The sequence below is a fragment of the Lynx canadensis genome, chromosome C2, assembly GCF_007474595.2.
Source record: "Lynx canadensis isolate LIC74 chromosome C2, mLynCan4.pri.v2, whole genome shotgun sequence".
Lineage (NCBI taxonomy): Eukaryota > Metazoa > Chordata > Mammalia > Carnivora > Felidae > Lynx > Lynx canadensis.
Genome location: NC_044311.2, coordinates 45,840,743 through 45,868,564, shown reverse-complemented (window position 1 = coordinate 45,868,564; position 27,822 = coordinate 45,840,743). Strand labels below are relative to the sequence as shown.

General features: G+C 39.5%; 2 protein-coding genes across 3 annotated transcripts in view; one reads left to right on the top strand and one right to left on the bottom strand.

Annotated features, from left to right (window-relative positions):
* The window catches only part of MED12L (mediator complex subunit 12L), a 338,860-nt gene that overhangs the window by 113,794 nt on the left and 197,244 nt on the right, over window positions 1–27,822 (bottom strand).
* GPR87 (G protein-coupled receptor 87) lies at window positions 477–22,734 on the top strand. 2 transcript variants are annotated; one of them, XM_030330486.1, is made up of 3 exons: window positions 477–1,065; window positions 16,962–17,093; window positions 21,569–22,734. In XM_030330486.1, exons 2-3 carry the CDS (start codon window positions 17,060–17,062, stop codon window positions 22,609–22,611), a joined length of 1,077 nt encoding a protein of 358 aa, XP_030186346.1. In that variant the 5' UTR covers window positions 477–1,065; window positions 16,962–17,059; the 3' UTR covers window positions 22,612–22,734. The 2 variants fall into 2 exon arrangements, with proteins under 2 accessions (XP_030186346.1, XP_030186347.1); XM_030330487.1 differs by lacking the exon at window positions 477–1,065 and having other exon boundaries at window positions 16,863–17,093.

The window sequence follows — 27,822 nt, the reverse complement described above, 5'->3', positions numbered from 1 at the left end:
TTATTGACGTATGACTTCAAAAAGATTGCACATTTAATATTTTCATTTATCTTCACCCATGATAGTAACAGGTTTTAATTCCATCTGGTGAAATTTCATTTATTTATTTGTTTGCTGCAAAACCTTGCAATCTTTTGTAGATTTTTATCTGAAAGTTCTAAAATTAATTACAAATAAGAGAAGGTGATTTGAATATATAAATTTATCACTGTGGGAAAACTTTTACAAAGAACAAAGTTGTTTTCTCCTTAAAAATGGAATTCAAAGGATTAGGTGAGAACTCACCCCCAAAATAACTTTAAAATATTTTGAATACTGACATTTGTGTATATATAAAAATAGGTCCACAGAGATCATCAAATTATTGAAAACAACAGGTTTCCAATGTTATCAATCACTAGTAGAAACACATTTGAAGTTTAGTTTTTAAATAATAAGCTAAATAATATCTTAAAGGATTTGTCCTTCATAAAATACATTCTGATTCCTTTTAATCTAAGCTTTAATTGGCAGGAAGGTTATAAATGCATATTTTCTAATTAGCAATAGAAAGCCCCTCCATTCCTGCAAAATAAAATAAAACAAAGAAAAAGAAAAAAGAAAGAACCTAAACACTGGGACTAATTTAGTAGAGGCCAACCCCAACCTTAGACTCCATCCCCCTCTCCTTCAACAGTCCTCTGGCATGCTGAGCTCCAGCCCTCTGTGTTCCCTTCAGGTGAATCACCTTCTGATTCCTGCAGGTTCAGGAAATGCTCTTCCGCAGTCGACAGATCTCACCTACTCTCAGATGTGAGTCACTTACTTTAGCGAGAGAGCAAGTTGCTCCAGTTGTTCCAAGCAGGACAATCTGAAAGGGTGCCTCAGAGGACACTCTCAAGGAGGGTAGGGGAGAACCCACCTTCTCTGACAGGGAGAAAAATGCTTATTTTTCATGCTGTACCAGAAAACCCACTTCTCTGTTAACCATAGTTTCAAGGCTTATTCTTAATTAGAGTTGAGAAGCTTGTTCCAACTCGAAGACACCGTATCAGGTGAATGGACACCCAGACACCGCAATGAAAGGTAAATCAAAAAAACTTTTTTTTGATTTTCTTAAAAGCTGTGGTTGATAGGACACAGCACTGATTAAGACTGTAATTATCCTTCTGCTTAAATCTGAGGTCTGAAGAAAAAGTAGAAATTAGAATATGAACTGAATGAGATAATGTAACGACTCTGTGGGAGGCACCACAATCCAAAACAGGGGCCATACATGCTTCATGGGGCTTCGCGGTTTCCAACTCAGGCGGGCGGAAAATGTAAACTGTGTATCGTGACTTCAAAAGGGGAAATGATGATTTGGAAATCACTTCTGTTTCAGTGAAATCTTTTATCACATTTACTTTATTAGGTTGAGTAAAATCCACAGTCTCTTCTCATTGTTTCCTACATCCTAAAATGTACATTTGTTTCATAATCCTTCATTTACATTTTTTTAAACAGAGAGACCAAAATGAGAAAGATGATTTTTCTGCCCAGATTGCCTCATTCTGATAAAAGAATCTCAATCTTCTCATTGTCCCACAAAGAACAGGGCGATCCTCATTCCTATTCCATTAAGAGATCATGTTAAAACATGTCACGAAGGCACTGAGGAAACTGCCCGGCTACTGACAAAGGGCTCGAGACAGCTTAGTTCGGCTTCACGTTCAGACTGTTGGGGAAGTTTTTGCTTCACTGAGGAAAACAAAAAGCAAGCATGGGGATTTGAACGTGTCAGTGTTATAATAAAGACTTTAAAAGATAGGTGAGCCTAAAGTAGAGGGACTTTTCGTGGTTAACAACATTTAGCTGCTAGAGAATTTTATATTGTATTCCAAATTGAATCTGCTTTCGCGTTAGGCGTATTAACATTTTCAACAACAGCTTTCTTTCAAAATCCTAACTAGAGATGCCAACTTCCTAGCAAAATACACGGCAAAAACTTTGCTTCTCTATTACCAAAACTATATGGGACAGGGAGAGCCAGACATTGCTCATATTTTATATCATTATTATCTCTGCCAGCTTGGGGTTAACAAAAGTCTTTCCTTCTTGAAATTAGGAATCGAGGAGATTCTCTTAGTCCTTCAGCAAAATCCTTTGCTAAGACTATCATTTGCCACATCTACTTGAAAAGTCTTTTGATATATGTGGGTGAAGGCAGAGGGGCTGGAAGAATAGATTCCTGAATACTGTATTTAAGGATGTAGGCACAAAATCATAACTTTCATGAAGAGGCTTAGGGGAAATTTCCTAGCCAGAGACAGCGTGCTGAGAGGGATTCCTGCATTCAAGGAAGGGGGTAGGTGAATAGACACTAACTGAAAATTAATGTTTTTATTCAAGCTACTGGTGTTCACGCCTTCTTTGGAGTCTGCATGCTTTTCTCCCTTCCTTGCTATCTTAGGGGTTCACTTCCTTCAAGAACAAAAAATATTTCATGCTTAGCCTGTACTCAGAAAATTCCACAGAAATTTAACATAGAGGACACAAGAACAGTCATTGGTTCTTTGTATGCCTCTAAACAGGAAAACTCATACAACTCCCTCAAAGCCTGTCCTGGTGAGAACAGAAGTGAGGTGAAATCTAAGGAAAATCACCTGGGAGCAACCCACAGTCTTGAGGACAGAGGTTCTCCACGGGCATGGGGACAGAAGTTTGGTTCAGGGCAGAAAGTCAAGGACTCACAGCAAAATGACCAGGGCTAGGAAGGAGACTGTGCCAAAAGTTATCAGTAAGTTGGGCAAGCCTCTTACTTCCCTGGAAGCTCACTCCCATCCCTCACAATAAAATGAGGGAATCAGATTAGATGGTCATTAGAGGCCCCCAGCATCTCTACATTCCCACAATCCAGGTGATATGCCGAGGTACTAGGATTCATTATCAAGAACCAAGGCTTGGATCTAATAAAGGAATGTTGGAGGGGGCAATGGGTGGAGTCCAACAAGATAAGGAGGACTGATCCTCTCTCCATTTCTGTCCCAGCCAACTACATGATGTTAACCAAATCCCAACGTCTTTAGGCTCCAGATTCTCCCTCTGCAAGATGGAGATGAGAACAGTTAGCTCCTTTCTTCCTCAGGTAGAAAGCTTTGCAGTAATACAAACACAAGGGCCACTTGCAGTTCTTATAGCTGTGACCATCAAAAGCAGAGAGGGAGAGCCAAGGCAACCATGACCTTGTGGTTAAAAAGTAGATGAGATGAACCACTTGGAGAGTGTCAAAGTGAATAAGAAACAAGACTCACATGTTCTCCATCAGGCCAATGGTTAAGTCTAAGCTCCTTTCTGGCCTGGTGACACTTTTAAATATTCTTCCTCCCTATGTGGCAAAAATGGGCAGAATAGAATGTTTGTTCTCTACCTTGCACCTAATTAGCATATTTTTATCTTTTATTAACATTCATATTAGCCAAAGATGAAAACATTTACACTAAAAGGCACTTGAAGAAGAGTACTGATTAAGTTTCACATGGTATAAGACATCACATTAAGCCATTCATATCAGTGACTCCTTAATTTCTCTTATAAGGCAATTTCTAATAATAATTTCTATCATTTTAGAAACAGAAGCTAACTCCTAAGTGACTTTTTATAATGTATTAGATGAAAGTCATGACACAAACTGCCCTTCTAGCCTTAATACTAAAACAACCATCATAAATACATTGATAGCTTAATATATGCCCAAGAGCACTGCATATTTCACCCATATTCAAAAAACAAATGGAGACAGCTGTAAATACTGTTATTACCACCATTTTACAGCTGAGGAAACTGAAGTTTAAAAGATACACAAGTAGCAGAGCTCTCATCCTGAACCATGTTTTTCTGCCGTCAACATGCTCTTAGTCACTACTTTGCAATCTCTGGGTAAATGCACTATTTGCCATAGTGACCTCCCCCCCTTTTTTTGCATAGTTTATAAGCAAAATTATATAGATTTGTGATTTATTTACTGTGCTACCAGACTGCAGGAGATAAATGGCTATCTTGGGTACGTGATAGATTATAGTCAAGATGGAGCTACTTTACTTTCTACTCTTTCCAAAGGAGACATCATATAATAATCAGCACATGAACCCCCAATTCGTGGGGAGGCAGCAACAACAGAATAGTTATGAGCACAACACTCAGAGTGACTTGTGTTCAAATCCAGGCACCATCACTTACCACGTGTGTTAACCTGGGCTCTTGTACTCAGAGGTCTACTGAGGGAACCTCGCTAAGCCTCAATTTATTTGAAAAATGGCGTGGGGGTGGGGGAAGACTATTCTTACTAACACTCAGGTAGCATCAAAATAGTGAGTTCTTACTATATGCCAAGCTCCAATAAAAAGATCTCTAAGGATCCGATGAGGTAATACTGTGGTAATACCTCATTCAATCCTCAAATCAATCCAATGATGAATATTTTCCAGGAGAGAAAAGGGAAGCATCGAGGTTAGGTAACCTGCCCAAGTAAATGGCAGATCTGCAACTTGAATCCAATGTCTTTTTAATAAATTAAAGTGTATCTAAATAATTCACAACTGTCCTACATGCACAATAGGATTAGCCAGTATTTGCCAAACCCTTATGCTTCTTAATGCTGTTGCTGTGCCTAACAAGATAGAAACATAGACTTTTCCACTACCAGAGGAGGGGTTAGCCAAAAGACTGAACATGCTCTCAGGTCAGAGATACTACTGGCCTTCAGCCACCAGAGTAACTCTCCAGCAGACAGACAGTAGAGCAAAACTCTGATTTTCAAGGCCATGGAGAGTACTAAATAAACCAAGATTCTGGTTGCTTCCAAAGCAGAAGTCAGTATAATAGAGGACAGCTGAAATAAAATAATCTAAGGTTCCTGCACTACAGATGCTTATGATCTAGTTGAAGAAAGGAAAATGCTAAGAGAAAATACTGGGCTGTTAGCACTCAGCTACATGGCTTCAGGCAGAGAGCTGACAGAGGAGAGGTAAGAAAATGACACATGGGGGCGCCTGGGTGGCGCAGTCGGTTAGGCGTCCGACTTCAGCCAGGTCACGATCTCGCGGTCCGTGAGTTCGAGCCCCGCGTCAGGCTCTGGGCTGATGGCTCAGAGCCTGGAGCCTGTTTCCGATTCTGTGTCTCCCTCTCTCTCTGCCCCTCCCCCGTTCATGCTCTGTCTCTCTCTGTCCCAAAAATAAATTAAAACGTTAAAAAAAAAATTAAAAAAAAAAAAAAAGAAAATGACACATGGACATGAGCCGCCCCTAGGCTACAGGCACCACAGGGTCTGCCACACTGCTTTTGGGATGGATGGCCTCCCTGGCCACACCTCCTCCTCTTCCAACCTACCAGACTCAAAGCTTATAAACAAAACTGAAAACAAATCATCATTGCGCTTTTCAAAACAATGTAAATTGGTTGAAAGAGAAAATTGGAAAAACTACAAAACTAATTGTTTACTAGATGCATTTACAAAGAAGACGATCCTTCATAACATGGGTACAATGTGGTTACCCACAGTAAGATATAATACTTAAATAATCACAATTATTTTGTGGTTGTTTCCACCAAGCGTTGTAATGATCTGGATAATGAAAACTTTAAACAAGATGAAGTATTGCACGTGTCAAAGTGTCTAATGTAGTACCTATATCATATGTAGCAAAATGAAGGAATAAAAAACAGTGGATTCCATCAAAAAGGTAACTACTGTATTAATGCATCTGCATATTACGGTCATTGTTTAATGTATATTTCCATTGTATTTATTCAACACCAATATTCCCTTCCCCCTAAAACATTCTTTCTAATTTCATGCTGCAATAATACATCCTATCAAAAATTTCTCAACTGGTAGGTAGGCACATGAAAATGCCATTTTCACATGTACAAAATATTATTTCCATGCGGTTCAATCTAATACCCATCATTAGCAGTAAGAAGAAACTTCAGAGCTTCTGAAGTAGTCATCCCAAATTAAATACAATGCCATTAATGTCTGAAATCCTATACATTGTCTCAAAGCTTGTCTTACAAACTCATCAATTTCCAAAAGGAAATTATGAAGGGGAAATTGGTAAAACTCAGGTAGAGCTTTGGAGCAAGCATCAGGTAACAAGGCTCTAGTCCCACAGGGAATGAACAGAAACGCTAAGGAAAGGCTTGGTGCAGCCAGTGTCACAAATTGTAACCCACAGACAAGCTTTATTGGGCCTACCCAATGTGTTAACAAAATTAATCTGTAACTTAAAATTCATGCAATTTTATAGAAAATCCATTTTTCTTATAAACCAGATAATCTGATAGCAGCTGACCCATACACCTGTGTGGCAACAATCCAGAGCCTGAGACTAGGGCAACATCCCCCCAGGACATATAGTCCTCAGCCCTGCTGTTTATCTACCCTGACGCTTTGGCTGTTAGCTGGATCTTACTAGCATACTAGTACTGTTGATGATTTCTTCTGATACCTGGCTCACTTTCCTTTGGGGGGACATTACCTATGGGGCTTTATTTGAATTGGCAACCCTCCACTTTAGTCCCCCTACTTCAGAGGGAGGTGTTCGGAAACATCAGAGGACCAGTGTATGATGACCCTTCTCCTGGCCTTTGTCCATGTCTTACATGAGATCAACTGCCAGTTCCTATTCTCTCAGCCCTTCCTGTGTTGTACTCTTCTACTTCAGATGGCAAAATAAGATACTCATTAAGCAAACAATGGTAGATCTCTGCTAAGATGAGTTTAGGTCACAGGGGGCAGCCACATTCCAAGAGAGCCTAACATGAAGGCAAATGTTTTTTGAGCCTAACCCTGTATCTTCAGGTACTCTGATGGATTCTGGAGATAGAAGGATTCAGAGACTCTCAAGCAGTCAGGCAAACAAGGAAAATGCAATAGTTGGAATTCTGGACAACGAGGCAGACAATAGGGACTGAGGAGCACTGACACAGTATAGGGGGAAACACGGAAGGCTTTTAGAAGAGGTCGCAGAGGAGTGAGACTCGAAAGCTGTGTAGGAGCTTGCCCTTACATAGCTGGGCAAGGGAGAAGCGGGATTTCCAGAACAAAAGGGCCAGGTAGACAGGCAGCTGGTGCAGCTGCGAAGTGGGCAGGTAGACAAGATCAGGTCACGAGGGAACCTACAGAGGGGCTTCAGCTGTATTCTGTACAAGACAGGAAGCTAGAAGAGAGGGCTGTAATGGTAGAGGACATTAATCAAGGAAATATGACGGGGGAAAAAGAGAAAACACATATGAGAAATATTATAATAATGCAAACAGTTACTTATTTCTCCTAGTTGAGCAACTTACCATCTGTATACATCTATCCAAAATTATTTTGATTCAAATATTCCCACTAGTTTGAGAAGCATTGTTTTAAAAATCAGGTAATTAATGCCAGTGACGTTGATTTTAAGAATCACTTTAAAGAAAATACTATACGTGTGTGTGTGTGTGTGTGTGTGCGCGCGCGCGTGCGCATATATATATATGGGTATGTGTTCACACACACACATGAAATCAATTATATGTGACGCCAGATCCTTTTATTACATATATATGAGTGGGGAAATTTATTTCTTGTTTTTATAAGAGGACAAAGTAAGTAACAGGGAGGGTCTGATGCTGATAAAAATGTGAAATATCCACTAGTATTAAAGACCTCATTAGAATGTTTTCATTATAAATGAAGGTAAGGGATAAAACTGAAGGAGGACTTGCCTCTTAGGAATCAGTCTTATTCTATTAAACAACGTAATGGTTTGACTAAACTGTGATCTGAAGATTTAAGGTAGCTGAGCTGACACCCATTCTACAGGTAGGTGTTCTGTTGAGAACACCTCCCCTTTACCCACAGCTAGAAAACTGTGATGACGACCTTCCTGGAATGGTGAGAAGACCCCCACCATCACAGCATGAAGAATCACGTTACCTCTGAAGTATAGTGCCTCCACCATGGAATGACCCTTGTGAAGTCAGGAACAGCCACTCCCTGAGCCTGTGCAAAGCACTCCTCCCTTCTTCAGGATGTGAATCCAGCAACTGAACACTCTACCTGGGACCTTAAATTCTGAGATATTTGTTTTAAGGAACCAGAAGTTACCTGAAATATATTTCGTTCCACATATTCATTTAAAACCATTACTCTCGTTATTGAAACTAGAGCCCCTAACCTCTCTGACCAGCCTCCTCTGTTTCAATCATCCAGAATTGAGCTATATATCAATCAGACTTTGCCTAAAGAGAAAATAAAACTATACATGTCAATTCAGTCAACTCTAAAATTTAACTGTATGATTAATAACAAATTTTATTACTGAACAGAAAAAAAAGTACTATTTGCCATGAGTTACACCTTTATAATACTGTAGTACTTACAACATAAAATTGACTTTGTATATATTATCTCACAACTTCTCACAGCACCTTTGGGAACTAGTCCAGGCATGTATTATTTTTCCCATTTCAGAAATGTACAAGTTCAAGAGCTAAAATGTTTTGTCTAGGGTCACAGACTTAAACAGAGTCAAAAACTTAATACCTGCCTATGAATTGAGGTATAAGACACTAGCCAGGTTACTTCTGAGGTTCCATTCATCAAGTCAAGTAGCATAGCAGAGAAGCTCTGGGGTCACAAAAACTAAAGCTCCTTTCCTGGCTTCGCCTCTCAGTGTGTGTGATGTTGGGCAACTTGTTGAATCTCCCTGGTAAGGTTCCTCTCCTGTACAGAGGGAATAACCAGGTTTAGGGAAGGTTATAAAGAAGCATTAGACCCAAGCGTTGCCTTCATGGAGTTCACGATCCACTTTACACCACTCTCAAAGAAATAGTTACCAACAAGTGGTCAGAAGTCACCTGATAACTAATCTGCTAAATCTCAATGTGAACCAAAAGACACATAATTGTAGGCTATAGATGTCAAGTGCAAGTCTGAAAAGAGAACTTCAGAGTAGTACCTGAACAACCTGATGGACTGTGCTTGGCACTCCAACACCTTTCGGATGTGACTCGAAGCATGCATTAACGAAGCGACCTATGACTACAGTGACCTAATTTCAATACAAAAATAAATAAATAAATAAACTGTATCCAGTGAGGTAACCTGTTTCTTTCCCAAGGCCTCCAGCAAAGCTGTTGTTACCAGCATTGGAAAACCCTCCCTCCCACCCTCCTTCCAGCTTAAATTTAAGGTATTCTTGGGTTACAGACGGTTCCAAAATAAGAGACTATTATCTTTCACCAGAAACTTCGCATTAGATGTTTTTTATGAATGTTACATCTTTACCATTGAAATGTAAGGATACCACAACAGTATTCCCATATGAGTTACTAATTTATTATGGCTTTTCTGTAAGAAAATGACCAACCAGCTGCTAAAAAGACAAAACAGAACAAAACAAAACCCTCAGATCTGAAATTCTAACAGTTTTGGATGTGAGCCTCTAAAATTCAAACAAGAAAGTGGAAGACAAGTAAGAGAGAACCACTGCCACCAATTAATCACTCCAACAAGTGATGAATAACCGCATTCAGGGAGGAAGCACTTCACTGGCATTCATTTTTCCTGTCTTGATCAGAAGGACAGTAACGAGACCCTGTGCAGCCAGAGAGGACATTGCTGGGTCCCAGCGGGCACACCTGCTGGCTCTTTCTGCTGAGGCAGGGGTTTCCCCAAGCCGGGCACAAGGGGCTCACCAACCAGGCTGAGGTCTAACACAGTGAATTCTAACTACAAGGCTATGTGCCTAAGGTAGCAGTTCACCAGTCCAGGATGCTAATACTTCCCCTGGTCCCCCCATTACCCTTTCAGGGAAACAGGAGAGAGTTAGACATCTAACACGCCTGGGTTCAAGCCTCTACACCACCATTTATAACCTTTCCTTCCTTGGGACCCAGAATCTCAGTTCTCCCTCCAAGAAAAACAGTTTAATAATAACCAGCAGGGTTTTTGCTTAAAGACCCCAGCACAGGGCTGAACACAGAGAAAAGCTCAATTGTGACCGTTAATAATTCTCAAGTGTGAACTAAGTAAGATCTCCTGACACTATTTTTCTGAATCGCTAAGAGGTACCAGGAAAATCATTTGGAAAGAATACTCTGCAATGGTCCTCAAAGCAAGAAAAATTAGGAGTCCATAGGCAAGGAGCAGAGGAAGAAGAAAAATACATTTATAAACCTAAATAGAACACTTCTTGATCCATATCAATCAAATGTAGTCACGTAAGATTAAATGACAAACCAAAGGTTATAAAACCAAATATCTATAGGATCAGACAGTTAATACTCCCAAGTGAGGACACCCAGGATGCCAACAGAAAATGCTGGGAGCTGGCAAACTGGTGTGCACACTGCCCATCGGGAAGAGGCAGCTGATGCTGCTGGATTACTTGTGCTCAGTGTTTGCATATCTCATTCTTGAAAGTAGGATCCAAACCTGAGTTCTTATATGCAATTTCCTGGTGTTTTCAACATTGTTCAGGCCAAACAAAACTAGATCTCCAGTTCAGAAGATTAGCAGTTCCTTCACCAGCTGGACGGGAGAAAACAAACGCCCCCTCTGCCCTGTGCCCCCCCCCCTCTATTTCCTGTCCTCCAAAATGAGGCTCCAGAATCGTTCTTCATTTTTATTCTGGGCCAGTATAATAGAACTCCAGCTTCAGCTTCTATCAGATCTGGGATGAATCCTGACTCTACCCATTACTCGCCATGTGAGTCAGGGCAGGTTAATTAACGAGTCTGAACCTCAGATCATCCCACCTGGGGGAAGGAAAGGGAACGAAGCACCTAGGTCATGGGACTGCTCTGAGGATTGTACGAGACATCAAGCAACTGGTCCAAGGTCTAAAATAAAGGAGACACTGAGAACACAGTAGTCCTTTTCCACCACCCTCATTCCACCACCTCCTCAGTCAAAGGAGGATATCAATGGATGGTTAAAAAAAGAAAAAAAAAAAGAAAGAAACACAACAACAACAACAAAAACCAGGCCTCTAAGCATCGATACCATCTAACCTCAGGAATGGCTGTGAAGCTTGGGCCTACATCAGACATCACATTCTTGAGTGGTTTCATCAGCTTTCAGCTGGGGGAGCAGGAGGTGGCACAACAGGATTCCCGCCCGTGAACAAGGTCCTGGAACCAAGCCATTACTACCGCTGAAGCAGCCCTCATTGCAACACCCTGCAGGCGCCGGGACATGCCAAGGACGCACAGCAGCCCTGCAGTTTATGTGCACACAGCAGTCAGATGAGGCTCAGACACAACTTAAAGGGCAAGCTCGCTGAGCAAAGAGATCAGTCAAAGGGCTGGGACCACAAACCACATAACACTATCAGCATCAACAAGGTGACAAGAACATGGTTCACTTTGTGTCCAACCTATCAATCACCAGATAAATTCTATTGTGTCCCTATGCTACACAACAGGAACCAGCAAGACGGCTCCTACCCTGTGCAATGGTGCCAGGTGGTCATAAATATTCTCATTTTAACCTGGCGGTCATCCCTTCGTGGACATATCCTCATATTCGTGTTTTTCATGAGGAAATGGAGGGGCAGAAAGTTGGAAGGTAACAGAAGTTGAAACCCCACACTCCACCACACTGCCACCGTGCTTGGCTAGGAGTAAGGGCAATGGGTGTTTGTTTTTTACGTTAATTATTTTTGAGAGAGAGAGTGCACACATGCATGAGTTGGGGGGCAGGGCGCCTGCAGAGAGAAGGAGGGAGAGAATGCTAAGCAGGTTCTGTGCACTGTCAGCACAGAGCCCAATGCAGGGCTCAAACTCAGGAGTCACGAGATCATGATGTGAGCCAAAATGAAGATTCAGACGCTTAACCTACTGAGCCACCCAGGCGCCCCACGGTTGGTTAAGGTTGACAGTTTCCAATCAAATTAAAATGATCTTTGAATTGCATTTAGGGAAGGACTACTAGAAATAACACAAATAAAAACTAACATTTAACACAAACAAAAACATTTATAAAGCACTTATTTATAAATGTATATTCTAAGTTAACCTCTTAATGATGCTATAGAGCAGATAACATTATTGTACCCATAATTCAAAAGATTCATTATGGGAAATTTATCCCCAAAGCTTACTGGCAACTCTTAATTATCAAAATCCAGCTTCTTTTAACTTCCACCCTCTACGATCTTCAAAACAACAAAAATAGCGCCTTCTATCTGATTAGGAACTCTAATGCAAGAATTTCCGTACCATTTAATAACTCGAGTTTAGAGAGCAAAAGAAAAGCATGGCTACTTGGGTTATTTAGAAAAAAAAAATCTGCCAACAAGAAGCAGGAGAAACTTGAGAGGAAAGGAGCAGAGACCAGACAGGAGGTCAGTACAGCGACCCACACATGAAACTATGAGGGCCTTGTTCTAGAAGGGGCCTTCGGGAGTAGGGGTTGTAACAGCTTTCCTTCACAGCAAAGGAAAGATGTAATAAGACAAACAAGAAGATCAAGTAAGGGGCTGACCAGGTAAGGGGTAAAGCACTCCTTTGACCAAGAGATGAAGCAAATATTCAGAAATAGGGATAAAAGGAAAAGTGGTTTCCATGGAGGAAAGGGAAAACAGTTCAAGTTCAGAGTTGTCGACTATGAGGAACATCCACATATAGCACATTCCATTGTGCACGAAGGACTGAAGTTTAGGGAAAGGAAAAGAGGGATCAGGGAAGAGAGGTTATAGCTGAGCATCCGAGTAGACATGAGCACTCCTGAAGAAAAGGAAATAAAAGAATGAGGAGCCATGGCCTAAATTCGGGAAAGCACGTTATTTAGAGAGGGTAATAAAGGAGATGGAGAAGGAGAGAGGAGACTCTCAGAGGCCAGTACAGGAGGATAAAGTATCTCATTTCCCATAACTGAAAAACAAATTAGATTCCAGAAAACACAAATATCTTATCAGAAACTAATTAAAACCCAACTCTTCTATATAATTTCAATAATAATTAAGAGAATGGAAGCATGGATTCCCCAGAAGTCTAAATCATCACCCATATCCAAGGTCTCTGGATTTGGGGTCCAATTCTAAAGATTTTGTTTTTTATAGTACTTTTTAAGTTTGTTTATTCATTTTCAGAGAGAGAGAGAGACCACAGGAGAGGGAGACAGAGAAAGAGAGAGACAACAGGTGGGAAGGGAGAGGGAGAGAAACAGAGAGAGAGAGAGAGAGAGAGAGAGAGAGAGAGAGAGAGAGAGAAAGAGAATGAATATCAATCCCAGGCAAGCTCCTCATTGGCAGCACAGAGCCTGATCTGATGCGGGGCTCAAACCGACAAACAGTGAGATCAGGACCTGAGCTGAAACCAAGAGTTGGACACCTAACTGACTGAGCTATCCAGATGCCCCTGGGACCCAGTTCCAAAAGAGGAAATTCATGAATGAATCATATATATTGCTAAGCAGCCCCCCCTCACACACTCCAAGAGATGCAACTCTTGCTAAATGTACTTTGCATTTCACCACCTGCTTTAACAGAAGATAGGGAATGTACCTGTTATGTGTTTCTCTTGGTCTTGAAAACTCATCTGTAGTGTTGGTCAGTTGCTAGCCTATTTGTAGGACTTTCCTTTCTGTGTGCTCTTTTGTCCTTTTTAACTTGAGATGATATTTATATGCCATAATTTGTATCAATTTTGAGCATATGATTCAATACTTTTTAGTAAATTTAGAGTTTTGCAAACCATCACCACAATCCAGTTTTATCACCCCTCCCCCCAATAAAACCCCTCATATCCTCACAGTTATTCTCAACTCCCACCCCCAGCGTTGAGGCAAACACTAATCTTTCCACTTCTATAGATTTGTTTTTTCTGGACATTTCATCTAAATGTTATGTAGTCTTTCACATCTAGCTTCTCTACCTGGCAAAATGTTTTTGAGGTTTGTCAATATTATAGCTGCATTTCATTCCTTTTTGTTGTGAAGTAATATTGCACTGCAGGACTATACCACATTTTGTTTATCCATCATTCATCAGTTGATATTTAGGTTGATTTGACTTTTAGCTACTAGAAACAATGCTACCAAAATATTTCCACAGGAGTCTGCATAGGCACGTTTTCATTTCTCTTGGGTAGATATATATGTGTGGAATTGTTGGGCTGAATGATAAATTTAGTTTTACCTTTATAAGAAACTATCAGACTGTTTTCAAAGTGGCCACATCATTTTAACTTCCCACCAGCAATGCAGAAGTGTTTCTGTTTTTCCACGTCCTTAGCAACACTTCATTTTCTCATTTTTATTTACAGCCACTCTGGCAGATAGGAAATAACATCTCATTGTAGGTTTTTATTTAAATATCCCCAATGACTAATGATGTTGAACACCTTTTCGTGTGCTCTTGGTGAAAACGTCTACACAAATCTTTAGATCATTTATTTTCTCACTGGTTTTCTTATTAAGAAGTTGTAAAAGTTCTTTGCACACTCTGAATACAAATCCTTTATCAGAAATGTGATATATAAGTACTTTCCCCAAGTCTCTTTTCTGGGTCCTTCTTAATGGCTTTCTGCTTTCTCTCCCGCTGTTGCGTGTGGCTCACCCATATTAGCTCCTCTTCTAGTATGGGTAAGCCATATTGGAATTCTTGTTACTCAGTAAAGTATATTTGAAGCCTAGAGAAAGAAAACCATGTAACTTGGGAACAGAGAAATGTACAAATTAAGAGGTGTTTGTCAGGTAAACTCCATGAAATGTTTCCATCAGAAGCTTGATTCAAAAAAAGAAAAAAAAAAAAGGCTTACTGAATCCAAGGGTTATCATTATGAAGTTCAGAAAACTGCTTCAATCATTCTTTTGAGTAATTTTTAATAATTAAAAACAAAGTGGAGTTTCACATTCTTGCCTTACTTTAAAATCCTGCAACACTGACACCAAAACAGGAAAGACTCTTAAGAGCCCGAGTCATTGTCCACGCTCTGTTAACCAAAAAAAAAAAAAAAAAAAAAACAAACCTTTTTGGTGCCCACCATGTAGTGATTTGACACGAGACATGGATAGGGTGTCTAAATTCACAAAGAGAGGATTCTGGTGGAGGGAGCATTCACTAACAATATGGGAAATGTTTTTTCCATCCACTACCAAATCTAGCCCCCAAAGTTCACGAGATACTAGGGAACAGAAAAGGGCAAAGTAACAGATAAAGAAACATTTGCTGCCAAACTCTCCAATACGCTTCTGCCTGCAAAGTGCTCTTTCCCTGCTGACTCAGCAACTGTAAGTGCTTACACCAGCCAGAAATCTGCTTTGCACTTTTAAGGGGATGAGGTTACTTGGGATCTCTGCAGCTGCACAGTCTATCAACAACATCAGTAAAGAGAAAGTCTCACATGGTTTCATGAGCAACAGTGTGACTTCCCCTGTAACAAACCATTTAAAACATAAACGCATTGGACTTGACCAGCACACTTTTCAAAATCAGTTTCCAGGATTTCTGCTTTTATCAATACTTCAGAGAAACCAAAAAACACAGGGCTACTTGAAGGAGAACCGGGGGAAACGTTTTCTAGCATTTAATGTTACATGCACATATGATCTCAGCTAATCTTTTTTTTTTTTAATTTTAATGTTTATTTATTATTGAGAGACAAGAGACAGAGCATGAGGATGGGAGAGACAGAGAGAAGGGGAGACACAGAATCCGAAGCACGCTCTAGGCTCTGAGTTTAGCCCAGAGCCTGACGCGGGGCTCGAACTCACAAACCGTGAGACAGATCATGACCAAGCCACAGTTGGGCGCTTAACCAACTGAGCCACCCAAGCACCCCGATCTCAGTTAATCTTTATAAAAATGTATGGAATCTGAAGGTCTGAAAAGTTAAGGTATTAAGTCATAATCGCACGCCCGTCACTCAAACCCAATTTAATTCTTCACTCCTAATCAAAACTTTCAGATTGAATGGAATTGTCACAGAGAAATACAGGGACTTATGAGGCAAACGTTCCAATGATGTTAAATTTTTAATGGAATTCTATGTTTGAGGAAAACATAGAAGCTCACACAAATTACAGTCCCAAAAGGGATTTTATAGGGCCTTCAGGGCAATTCCAGAAAGGTCAGGTGACTTACTAGAGGTCTCACAGCTGGTTACTGTAAACCCAGAACTAGAACCCCAGAGATGATAAGAATAGGATAGATACTTGAAAGCATGTGAGCTTAGGGGTGCCAGGGTGGTTCAGTCAGTTAAGCACCTGACTCTTGATTTCAGGTCAGGTCATGATCTCATGGTTCATGAGTTCGAGCCCCACATAGGGCTCTCTGCTGACAGTGCAGAGCCTGCTTGGGATTCTCTCTCTCCTCCTCTCTCTGCTCCTCTTCCAAACATGCTCCGTCTCAAATTAAAGAAAGATTTAAAAAAAGAAGAAGAAAAAGAAGAAGAAGAAAACATGTGAGCTTCTAAAACACTCTTACATACATCAGCACTAGATCTTTATAAAATTTTTTAATAATCTCCAACTGCATGTAAGTCTTGTCATAGATGCATTTATTATATGCTCAGGTTAGGTGCGGGGGGTGGGGGGGGTGGGATTTGGTAGAAACAGGGAGAGGACTACATAAGGTAACACATTCTGAGTGCATTCCTATACCCAGGTCCTGATAAATGTCTTATATGAACTATTTCAAGTAGTCCTTATTACAATCTTGGAGTATGATTATTATCATTCTAATTTCAGAGATGAAGACACTGAGTCACAGAGACATTAGTAGCTTTCCCAGGGCCACAGAGTGGCATTCAGATAGACCACATACACAGAAATGGTCCTTGCTCCATGGCAGGCTGAAACAGAACACAAAAGCAGGCAACTCTCATTTGGCACAGCTGTTCATATCCAAAGAGTATGCCTTTTCTGAATTGTGAAGGCATATACATGTATTTTTAAAGAAAAGGTAGAATTCCTGTGTTCAAATTCCTTCCTAACTTTTCCCCCCTTTTCCCCCGCCCAGGACTCAAACCAGGGATAGCCTATGCCGAACCCTCCCCTCAGTCATCCCCGAGTGTTTCCTGACACGTATTTTTGCTTACAGTCCATCACAACTGAAGAATGGGGCTCAACTTGACACTTGCAAAATTACCAGGTAAGCTATAGAAAAAAACGCATAGAAAATCTTCTTTCATAAATAACTGTTATTTATACTGTGTGACACTTTGGGAATTTTACTGGCTACTGAACCAATTAACAGAATAAATCCACATTTAGCCTGGCCTTTCATTAAATATAAAACAGTGAACAGGCAGGACAGAATCACAGACCATCTCAAAAAGGACAAGAAAGATTACGTTATGATTTGGGGAAGATTTTTATACCCAAACTAAAGTATCTGTTACTTTCCAGATGTAATAGTTTAAGGTTCACCAACGCTTCCCAGGAGGTCAAAGACAACAAGTACCTACTCTCCTATTTAGAAAATGCAACTATTTGGACAATGACCATACAAGGTCAGTTGACCGCACAAGGGCAGTTGTGCCATGGTAGTGACACCCTATAATTTGTATGACTTCTGCGTTTCATTCCTACCAGGCAGGTAGAGCAGTCACATATTGTTGATACTTTCACATTTTGTGCCAAAGAGTGACACACCCCAATGAGCAATAACGCAGCTATACCAAAAGCAAAAGGACCAAGATTCTTCACCGCTCTATCATTCATCATGTGACCACTATTAATGAGACAAATTGTAATTAATGACTTAAGTTATGCAGTAAACGAACATCTACTAAGCACTAGAGACTGTCCTTGAAATGATGTTTGCAGAGAATTTAACTCTTGGGAGATCCAGCAAAATGGCTACTGTTTATTCCACTTTACAAAGTGTTGAAGTAACTAAACCAGCTTCAAGTGGGACTTTCCGCAAGGACAAACGTGCTCTTTATCTGCTTGGCCCGATACAGTAGCCATAAGCACTGAATGCCATATATGGCCACAAGCCCCGTGCATTTCACGCAACGCCCCCCTCCCCCACACACACACACCAAAACGGCCACATCCCAGTGGTCAACACATGGACTACAATACCACTCTCACAGAGGCTGGCACAAAATGTTAATTTACTATGGAACAGGGTTCTTATGTCAGTGTCTTTGTTAATCTAATTTAAAAGGAGTTGGAGAAGGAAGAGCAGGAGAGAAAATAACAAAGGAATCCTCACCCTCAATTATCACTCTATATCAAGCTCTGAGCTAAATAATACAGGTAATAACATCTTAGTAAACAAGGAGTGTGTGAGAAAATAGCCTTTACACTGTAAAAACACCTTCTAATTTTCTTAATTGAATCACCAAGCTACCTGTCATTAAAAATGTTCCCTACCTTGGCCAAGTTTTTTATTGACGGTGAAGAACAACATGATAAAAGTAACTGGGTGAAGAGAGCCACACACGTTTAATGTTCATTGTTCCGGAGAGTGAGCTCTGTGCACAGAAATGCTTCTGAGCACACACTCACCAGCTTTGGGAAAATCTGGGGCAAAGATACATAAGAGAAGAAATAATGGGAGTGGCTGGCAAAAAAGAACACAAACTTAATTCTTTAAAAAAAAAAAAAAATCAATCAGACAAAACTCTATATGAAGTTTTGAGCCTTCCAGAGAAACTCACAGATGGTTCTTCCTGCTAAAGAACCATTATTTTTTCTTTCTACTACCATATTATTTCATAAAATAATTCATAACAAGTTTAACAACTTACTGTTTAAGCTGCATTATAAGTGTGGAATTTGTAAATGAAGAAATAGCCAAGCCTAGGCCTAGCCTACTGAATTAAATTATTCCAAAATGTTAATCTTATACATAAACTAAGGAAGTAAATACTATGAGGTGACATAATCAACAAGCTCAACACCAGACTGACAAAACCACCATAACCACTGTGGAATAATGCCACTCGCACTTGGTATCTGTCATTTATGAGACACAGTGTTTGTTAAGTACTATTTTTGACATTCTGATTTAAGACTTCATCTTTAACAATAACCATAATTGATCAGTAAATCATCATTTCATAAGAGTGCTTGTCCATACAACTAAAACTTTAAAATATAACGATATACTGAGCAGACACAATCCCAAACCAACACTGGGATGTATGGGTCTTCCCAGTCCACAGTGTATATGCACAATAGATTCAGTGAGTCAACACTAAGGGCTGAAATATCCATGCCAAGTATGGCTACAGTTTGTGAACCATTCTATTTGCACTTACAATGGTTTTGAAAACCATTCATAATTGTTGTAAGCCAGAGCCATCGGCTGACCACTTTCAGTCTGTGTCCCTTTGCCGGACCACTTACCTTGATTAAAACTTACTTGCCCTCTCTCCATTTCCCACAGGGTTCTATTCTGGGTTAGATGAAAGTGACTGCTAATAGTTTAATTGCAGAAATTAATTCAAGCACTATCTTAACCCAGGTAAAATTGCACATCTTAGAAAGCTTCTAATAACATTGATGCTGATGGGGATCTTGTGGTGCAGAAACAGCCAAGATTGTAACACTTGGTTAAGTCAAAATAGGCTTGAAAGATACTGTTCAAGACAATATTTGAAACTGGCAGCAGTTAATATAGATGGCAGCTGAATCAGGCATTTTAAACTTATAAAGCCTAATAATACTGTGGGTCTCACTGTAACAGGCTAGTCCAGCTATAAATTACTAGCCTGTGTGAGGGTATTTCAGCCTGGAAAACCAGTTTTTAAAAACACTTGTAGCAGAGAATAAAAGGGAAAGAATTAGAAAGAGGACAAGGTTACTCAGGAAGAGCCCACACTTAAATTCCAGGCAGCAATTTAAGAACCTGTTTTTGGATTATAATCATCAAAACTATCTTCCCTGTTATATTTCTTCAAAGAAGGGAACTAAAGTACACACTACACTGCCTGTCATGTAGGGAAATGAGGCCAAAATTAATGCTATTACCTCTAAAACAAAATCATTCCAAAACATAACTGTAATTATAATAAACATTATTAATAAGAAGTAAAGGGGCGCCTGGGTGGCTCAGTCGGTTAAGCGGCCGACTTCGGCTCAGGTCATGATCTCGCTGTCCGTGAGTTCGAGCCCCGCGTCGGGCTCTGTGCTGACGGCTCAGAGCCTGGAGCCTGTTTCAGATTCTGTGTCTCCCTCTCTCTGACCCTCCCCCGTTCATGCTCTGTCTCTCTCTGTCTCAAAAATAAATAAATGTAAAAAAAAAAAAAAATTTTATAAAAAAAAATTAAAAAAAATAAAAAAATAAAAAAAAGAAGTAAAAACTCAGTAATGACCTTCCTTGTAACCTTACATCTGAAAAGGTCATTTGAAAATTGTGTTAGTCCAGGTTTAAAAGACAGAAAACAAGGCAGATGACAAAACATAATGGATGGCCAAGGGATTTACTGGGGGAAATGCTTGCAAGGGATTACAGACTGAAATGCAGGTCTGACCACTGTGCAGGACAGGGGAGCAAGGAGGATGAGTGGGAAGATTCAAACTTCAATGCAGTTTGACCAAAGTTCTGACCAGAATGATGAGGCTTTCAGCCAAAGTCATTTGTCAGAGGAACTCTTCTGTCCCAGGAAAAGTCTTGTCTTAGCAACCTTCCTGTGGGGAGTTACTGGCTTCAAGCAGCCTGTGGGAAGTGTCCATCAGCAAGAAAACAGGAGTGGATTCAGAGCCCTGAGTGAGGGCTACCCATGGGTTTCACTCCCCTCACAGTAGGAGACACAAGAGGCCCATTTCCATGGCTGCCATGTAAATAAGATTCTCATATGTCACGGTACTGATTATGCGATAGAGTGGTACGGCATAGGCCTCTAACAACATGAACTAAAAATTCCAAAAATGTAAAAGGTTTAGAAATGTTATGTAAGTGCAACAGGCATAGCGTAGCCTTGTAAATAAAAATAGGTATCAGCCTAGAACTATTTTTATCAAGTTGCTCTCCATGATAAGAAACTTCTATATTAACAACAATTTCTTTTTGTTTCTATTCCAAATAATGGTCCCTAAAGGCTCTTACATTCTGTAAGAAAGTCAAGGGCAAAAACTTCAGAAATCACCCACTAGTTTTACTGTTTCTCAATTACTGATGATTCAACAGCTGAACACCGGGAGAGATTTTAAAAAGTTATTTCAAAGTGTGTGCCAAAGGCTAACCTAAAAGACTAACTAGTGTTAGCCATTTTATTTTCATTAGAGGAAATTCCAATTTTCTGCCAACAGATTTTATTGATTCCGTTTGTAATGATTTCAAACACTAAATTAAAAATCAGAATAACTGCCATTGGTGGATTTCTCCTTATTTTCAAAAGACTGGCATAAAGAACCAGAAATACAACATTTTACCCAAGGGACCTGGGTGTGCATGTGTTCAGGGGGAGGGTGGGGAGGACTTGAGGGAGAGGCCACTAATGCCCTGGCCACTCAAAACATTAAAAATGCACTAAAGTAACTATTTAAAATGCCAAAGGCATATTTTAATTTGCCCAAAATAGCAAATAGCAGTAGCCTATCAAGGAGAGTAGTAGTCTGTGGGGCACACATGTTAAGCTCTGACGTGATGTCTCCCCTCTTCTCCGACAGATAATGAGCTGAACAGCCAAGGGAGTCACGCACCAAGTAACATGAGCGATGGACCCGGAAGGAACATCACAGTTAACAACGAATTTGACACTATTGTCTTGCCTGTGCTTTACCTCATTATATTTGTGGCAAGCATCTTGCTGAATGGTCTAGCAGTGTGGATCTTCTTCCACATTAGGAATAAAACCAGCTTCATATTTTATCTAAAAAACATAGTGGTTGCTGACCTCATAATGACACTGACATTTCCATTTCGAATAGTGCATGATGCAGGATTTGGACCTTGGTACTTCAAGTTTATCCTCTGCAGATACACTTCAGTTTTATTTTATGCGAACATGTATACTTCCATCGTATTTCTTGGGCTGATAAGCATTGATCGCTATCTGAAGGTGGTGAAGCCATTTGGGGACTCTCGAATGTATAGCATAACCTTTACTAAGGTTTTATCTATTTGTGTTTGGGTTATCATGGCTGTTCTGTCCTTGCCAAACATCATTCTAACAAATGGCCAACTAACCAAGGAAAATGTTCATGACTGCATGAAACTTAAAAGTCCCTTGGGAGTCAAATGGCACGAAGCAGTCATTTATGTCAACAGCTGCTTATTTGTGGCTGTGCTGGTGATTCTAATTGGATGTTACATAGCCATATCCAGGTACATCCATAAATCCAGCAAGCAATTCATAAGCCAGTCAAGCCGAAAGCGGAAACATAACCAGAGCATAAGGGTGGTTGTGGCAGTGTTCTTCACCTGCTTTCTACCCTATCACTTGTGCAGAATTCCTTTTACTTTCAGTCACTTAGACAGACTTTTAGATGAATCTGCACACAAAATTCTGTATTACTGCAAAGAAATGACACTTTTCCTATCTGCGTGCAATGTGTGCCTAGATCCAATCATTTACTTTTTCATGTGTAGGTCATTTTCAAGAAGGCTATTCAAAAAATCCAACATCAGAACCAGAAGCGAAAGCATCAGGTCACTGCAAAGTGTCAGAAGATCAGAAGTCCGCATATATTATGATTACACAGATGTGTAGGAGTTAAGGGGTCAGGAGGCCTACTCTTGTTTGCAGTCAAAGTGTACAGAGTGTAAATAAATGTTTCTTTTGATTATCCTTGCTTCAGTCTATCAAAATACAGATAAAAGAGAATTAAAATGATATGACACTTGGGTATCATTTGAAACTAAGAAAAACATTAAGGCATGCCAAAAAGTGAGCTAAGCGAGAGGTGGTGTGCAGTTGAGTGGCAGGTTCATGAATCGGGGTTTCAGGAACAGACTGCAGAGGCAGAGAATGCCATGGCAAAGCCAGGGCACTGCCAGCTAATACTGCTGCTGGGAAGCCACTTCTGAGATAAAAGAACACTGAAAGGAAATAACTCTATGTAGCTGTAGGGTTTAAGATTTGGGATCATTTTTGTCTGATATAATTAAGTGCGTATTAATTGCTAGGCCCTCTGACCTTCCATTTATGAATATGTAGGACCTCGGGCAATCTGCCCTTCAATGTATTCATCAATGTCTGTGCACATCAGAAAAAACTGTGTAGTCTGGAGGAGGGAAGAGATTTAACTATATTTCTTAAGCAATGTATTTGAAAGGCTGAATTCAACTGACTGATTTTAAACTTAGGCTATTTCAAAAAAGAAAAACTAGCTATGAAGACAAGTGGATCTTGGATAAAACACGACATTTGCCATTATTATATTGCTATGCTGCTAAATCCTCCTGGGTTAAAAAAAGAGAATATGGAAGCTTGGTTAATAATCAAGTATATGTGGCTTGTAAACAAAAACCATTTAACAGTCTTTATTTTAGAAAAACTTTTAGCAAATCATTCTTTCCTTTTAGCTATATCCTACCTTTAATAGTGTTATCATTAGTTTAAAAATATCACCTTAAGTTGAAGGATAGAGTTCAATAAATTAAGTCAAAAAAGGACAAGGGTAATCTTTTAAATCTTACAAGATTTTCTTCTTCAAGAAAAACCCTTGAACCTTCATTGATTTCAAAGCCTTCAGCTGCTTGAGCATAGCAAGTGCCTGATTTGTTGCTCACACTGTGTGAGGATTGGGGCAAGCATTAAAACAGGAGAACTGAAGGCACGTTTGTCAATTTGCTGACAAAGAGAGGACACTATGGTCACCAGAGACAAAGCACACACATGCATAATAAAGTGTGATGCTTTATTAGACTCTTGTAGACCATCTACACAATTCTAAAAGCTAAAGTGAGTGGAAATAAGGGCACAAGAATAACACAGACTGACAGTGACTACCATCACAAACAGAATTCAGGGACTGCTAAGTTCCTAGTAGGTGAGTCAGATTTGGCAGAGGGATTGGTAGCAAAGTGATTAAAAAATTATCTGAGGACCTCTACTGAAATGTCCATCTGTCCATCCAGATTCCAATTCCATAAATTCCAGGGGCACTCCGGCACATGAATTAATAACCCCTCATTAGGTCATTTACATAGCCACCCCTCCCCGCACTGTGTACCACTAGCCAGGTTAAGATAACTATGTTTAGATCAGCTGATGTGAAAAGGCACTTTGAAAGGCTAATTTATTCCTCCATTCTCCCCATAATGTCTAGGTTGAGTTACGGTTATGCTATATAAAAAGGAGCAACACTATGGTTGTGAAAATTTTCTCAGAATAATGTGTCTTGTCCTCCCCATGTCCATTTCTCTCCACTATATGACAACTCACAGTCAAAAACCTCAAAATGATATTACCCCATTCACTGTAATTGTGTATGCTGTTGAATCCATGGTCACCACAGAATCCTCCAAAATACTAAAAACCTACCATCTTTAATAGCATCAAATTGTTCCATTTAGCATTCTGGAATTAACAAACACTTCTCTACCCCAGAGTTTATTTAATCCTCTAATTCAGACCTCAATTCTAAGAGGACTTAAAATATTTTCAATCCCATTCTAATGTTTCTAAAATAAGACTGCTGTATAGTTAGTGGGCACATTAAAGTGATGATGGTTTTATTCTCTAAAATGATCTTAGTAAATCAATGGGACATCTTAACACACAGGATTAGGAAAATAAATTGCAAGAAAGCATTATTCAGGTATTTTAAAGAGTCATGTTACAAAAAAATCAATATTATCATGTTTCTATTTTACATAGATACCCACACCGTGGACACAAAAATTACTTTCCAGGCCAACCAAGAATGAATCATCTACATTAGTAAGATAAACATCAATAGGAATAATATGAAATATTGTGCAAGATTCAGAGATTAATAAAAAAATTACATTAATATTGAAGAAAACAAGAATCCGATTTGGATGTTTTTACAAATTAATTGAAAATCATTTGAAATCTAGACTTTCTTACATAAAGTTTCAGGATCATATTCTGTATTTCAGGATTCTCTCAGGCTGCAGTAAGTAACATAGTTAATTCTCCTTTTATGCAGATGAGAAACATATTCAGAGATTTTCTGAAAATAAATATTACTATAATTCCTAAAACTTACATTCAAGAAACTGATCTTGTAGGAAATCTTCTGGTGTGTGTGTTACTAACTCTGTTACATTCATTAAACTATTTACACTATTCAATTCTCATTTCCAGATCGTATTCCAGTATTTTCTCAGCGAAACAATCAAGGTAATAGTCACCATGAAAATCTATAAATTTGTATTAAATAGCTAAGGCAAAATTGTATCTCCACATGCACACACACTCATGCGCCAAAGACAGCACAGCCTAAACAGAAAGAAATGTATGATCACCACAAGGAAATGTGATCTACTAGGAAAAAAATAACGAAAAGTGATATATTACAGAAAGAAAATCAGAAAACAAGTACAAAATAAGGTTTGGGGATCACTTCAATTTTATAAATACTGGTTTCCCTCAGACTAAAAGCCATTAAGACAATAGCTAGCAAATTAATAAATACTTACTAGGGAATTAGGGACACACAATGTTGAAAAAAATTGTGCAACAGGATATTTAAAATAATCGTTCAACTGAAAAGATGCTCAACATCTCCCATCATCAGGGAAATGCAAATCAAAAGGACAAAGAGGTATTACCTCACACCTGTCAGAATGGCTAAAATCAAAAACACAAGAAATAACAGGTGTTTGTGAGGATGTGGAAAGAAAGGAACCCTCTTGTACTGTTGGTGGGAAGGCAAACTGGCGCAGCCACTGTGGGCATCAGTATGGAGCTTCCTTTAAAAATTAAAAATAGAACTACTTTATGATCCAGGAATTGCACTACTGGGTGTTTACACCAAAAATATAAAAACACTAATTCAAAGGGATACATGCACCCCTATGTCTATTGCAGCATTATTTACAATAGCCAAATTATGGGAACAGCTCAAGTGTCCAGCAAGAGATGAATAAAGAAGATGTGGTATATATACACAATGGAATATTAACCATAAAAACAATGAAATCTTACCATTTGCAACAATAAGGGCAAGCTACTAGAGACTATAATGCTAAGTGAAATAAGTGAGTCAGAGAAAGACAAATATCTATCTCACTCACATGCAGAATTTAAGAAACAAAACACATGAGCAAAAGGAAAAAAGAGAGAGCCAAGCTAAGAAACAGGCTCTTAACTACAGAGAACAAACCAATTGTTACCAGAGGGGAGGTGGTTGAAGGGATGAGGGACATAGGAGGTAAGGATTTAAAGAGTACACGTATCATGATGAAAAATAAAATAATCTTTCAACATTCAATAAAATTTGAAAGCAAATATTTCTTAAGGTCAACATTTTCAAATTTCAACATAATACAAGCATCTGGTAGAGGCAATTATTTAACATCCCCCCCCCCAGCCCTCTAGTACCATCTAGTGGTTAACATTCATTAAACAACTGAAGAAAACCTGTGTCCTATATACAGCATGTATAAAAAGTGCCAGGCCTTCCCTAGAGTCATCTTTAGTGCTATGGACACGCACACCACCCCCCCCACACACACACACACACAAAACAGTCCCAGAGCTGCCTAGAAAAATGTACAATGGAAATGTCTGAAAAGAGTAATTAAGACCTACAAGAAGCTGTCTTAGAGATGTAAAAAGGCCAACAGTAAACGGTAAAATATACATGAATTTCATGGGGGGGAAAAATACAAAAATTGACTATTCTTTCCCAACTGACACACAGAAAATTTTTTAATTAAAAATAATTTTTCTCTAGTTTCAAAAGTACACAAAATCCTAGTAGAGTTGAAGTGGAAGAAATAAGACCTGTCTGTAAAATTTTTAATTCATTAAGAAATTCAGGTATTCAAATGGCAACTTACATTTTGAATATTCTCAGTTTATCTTCTAAACCACAATGATAAGAAATCATCTAAAATGACAAAAATGGCATAACATAGCTGTTAGACCACACACTTTTTTCTTCTTATTTAAAAACTCAAGATATGGACTTAAATTGGAAATTCCTTTATTTCACACCGTTTCATAGGCAAACGCTCTTAATGTAAGTTAAGTGGCCAATTTCTCTCTGAATGATGCCAGAGAATACCCAGTGGCTGAGGTGTGGACAGTCTCCACAGCATCTCTCAGCAGTGAGCTGCATGTCTGATTGAATCAGCCTAACTTATGAACAAGGGACCAGAACAGTCACCAGATTTCCCAGAGCCTCCTGTTCCATGTCTGAGTTGAAATGTTATAAACGAGACTTTCCAATAACACTCTGGACCTGTTTACCTACACACATATGCAGACAAACACACGGCATGTGTAACCAGAGCTAATGGATTTAGTATAATGAATGTGACTCGGTCCCTTAACCTGTGATAGTTTTCTAAAATCACATTCCACCAAATACTGAGACAAAACAATGGCAACAATAACAACAACTCCAAATTTGACAAACTGGCCTCCTGTGTAGTATTGCCTACATTGAGAACCCTGATCCAGGTTCTTAAACCATCAGCGCACAGAGAGAATATGTCCAAGGTTTCAAGCAAAATAAAAAACCCAGGTTTTGAGATACCAACAAGGCCTAAACAAATTTGGGAGGGATAAGGTATTAGTCATAAATAATAAGGCAGGTTTTTTTTATTCTCACCTCTTCAAGTCTATATGCAAGCTTCATTAGATGCCTACTTTGAGGGCACCTGGGTGGCTCAGTCGGTTGAGCATCCGACTTTGGCTCAGGTCGTGATCTCGTGGTTCATGAGTTCAAACCCCACGTTGGGCTCTGTGCTGGCAGCTCAGAGCCTGAAGCCTGCCTTGGAT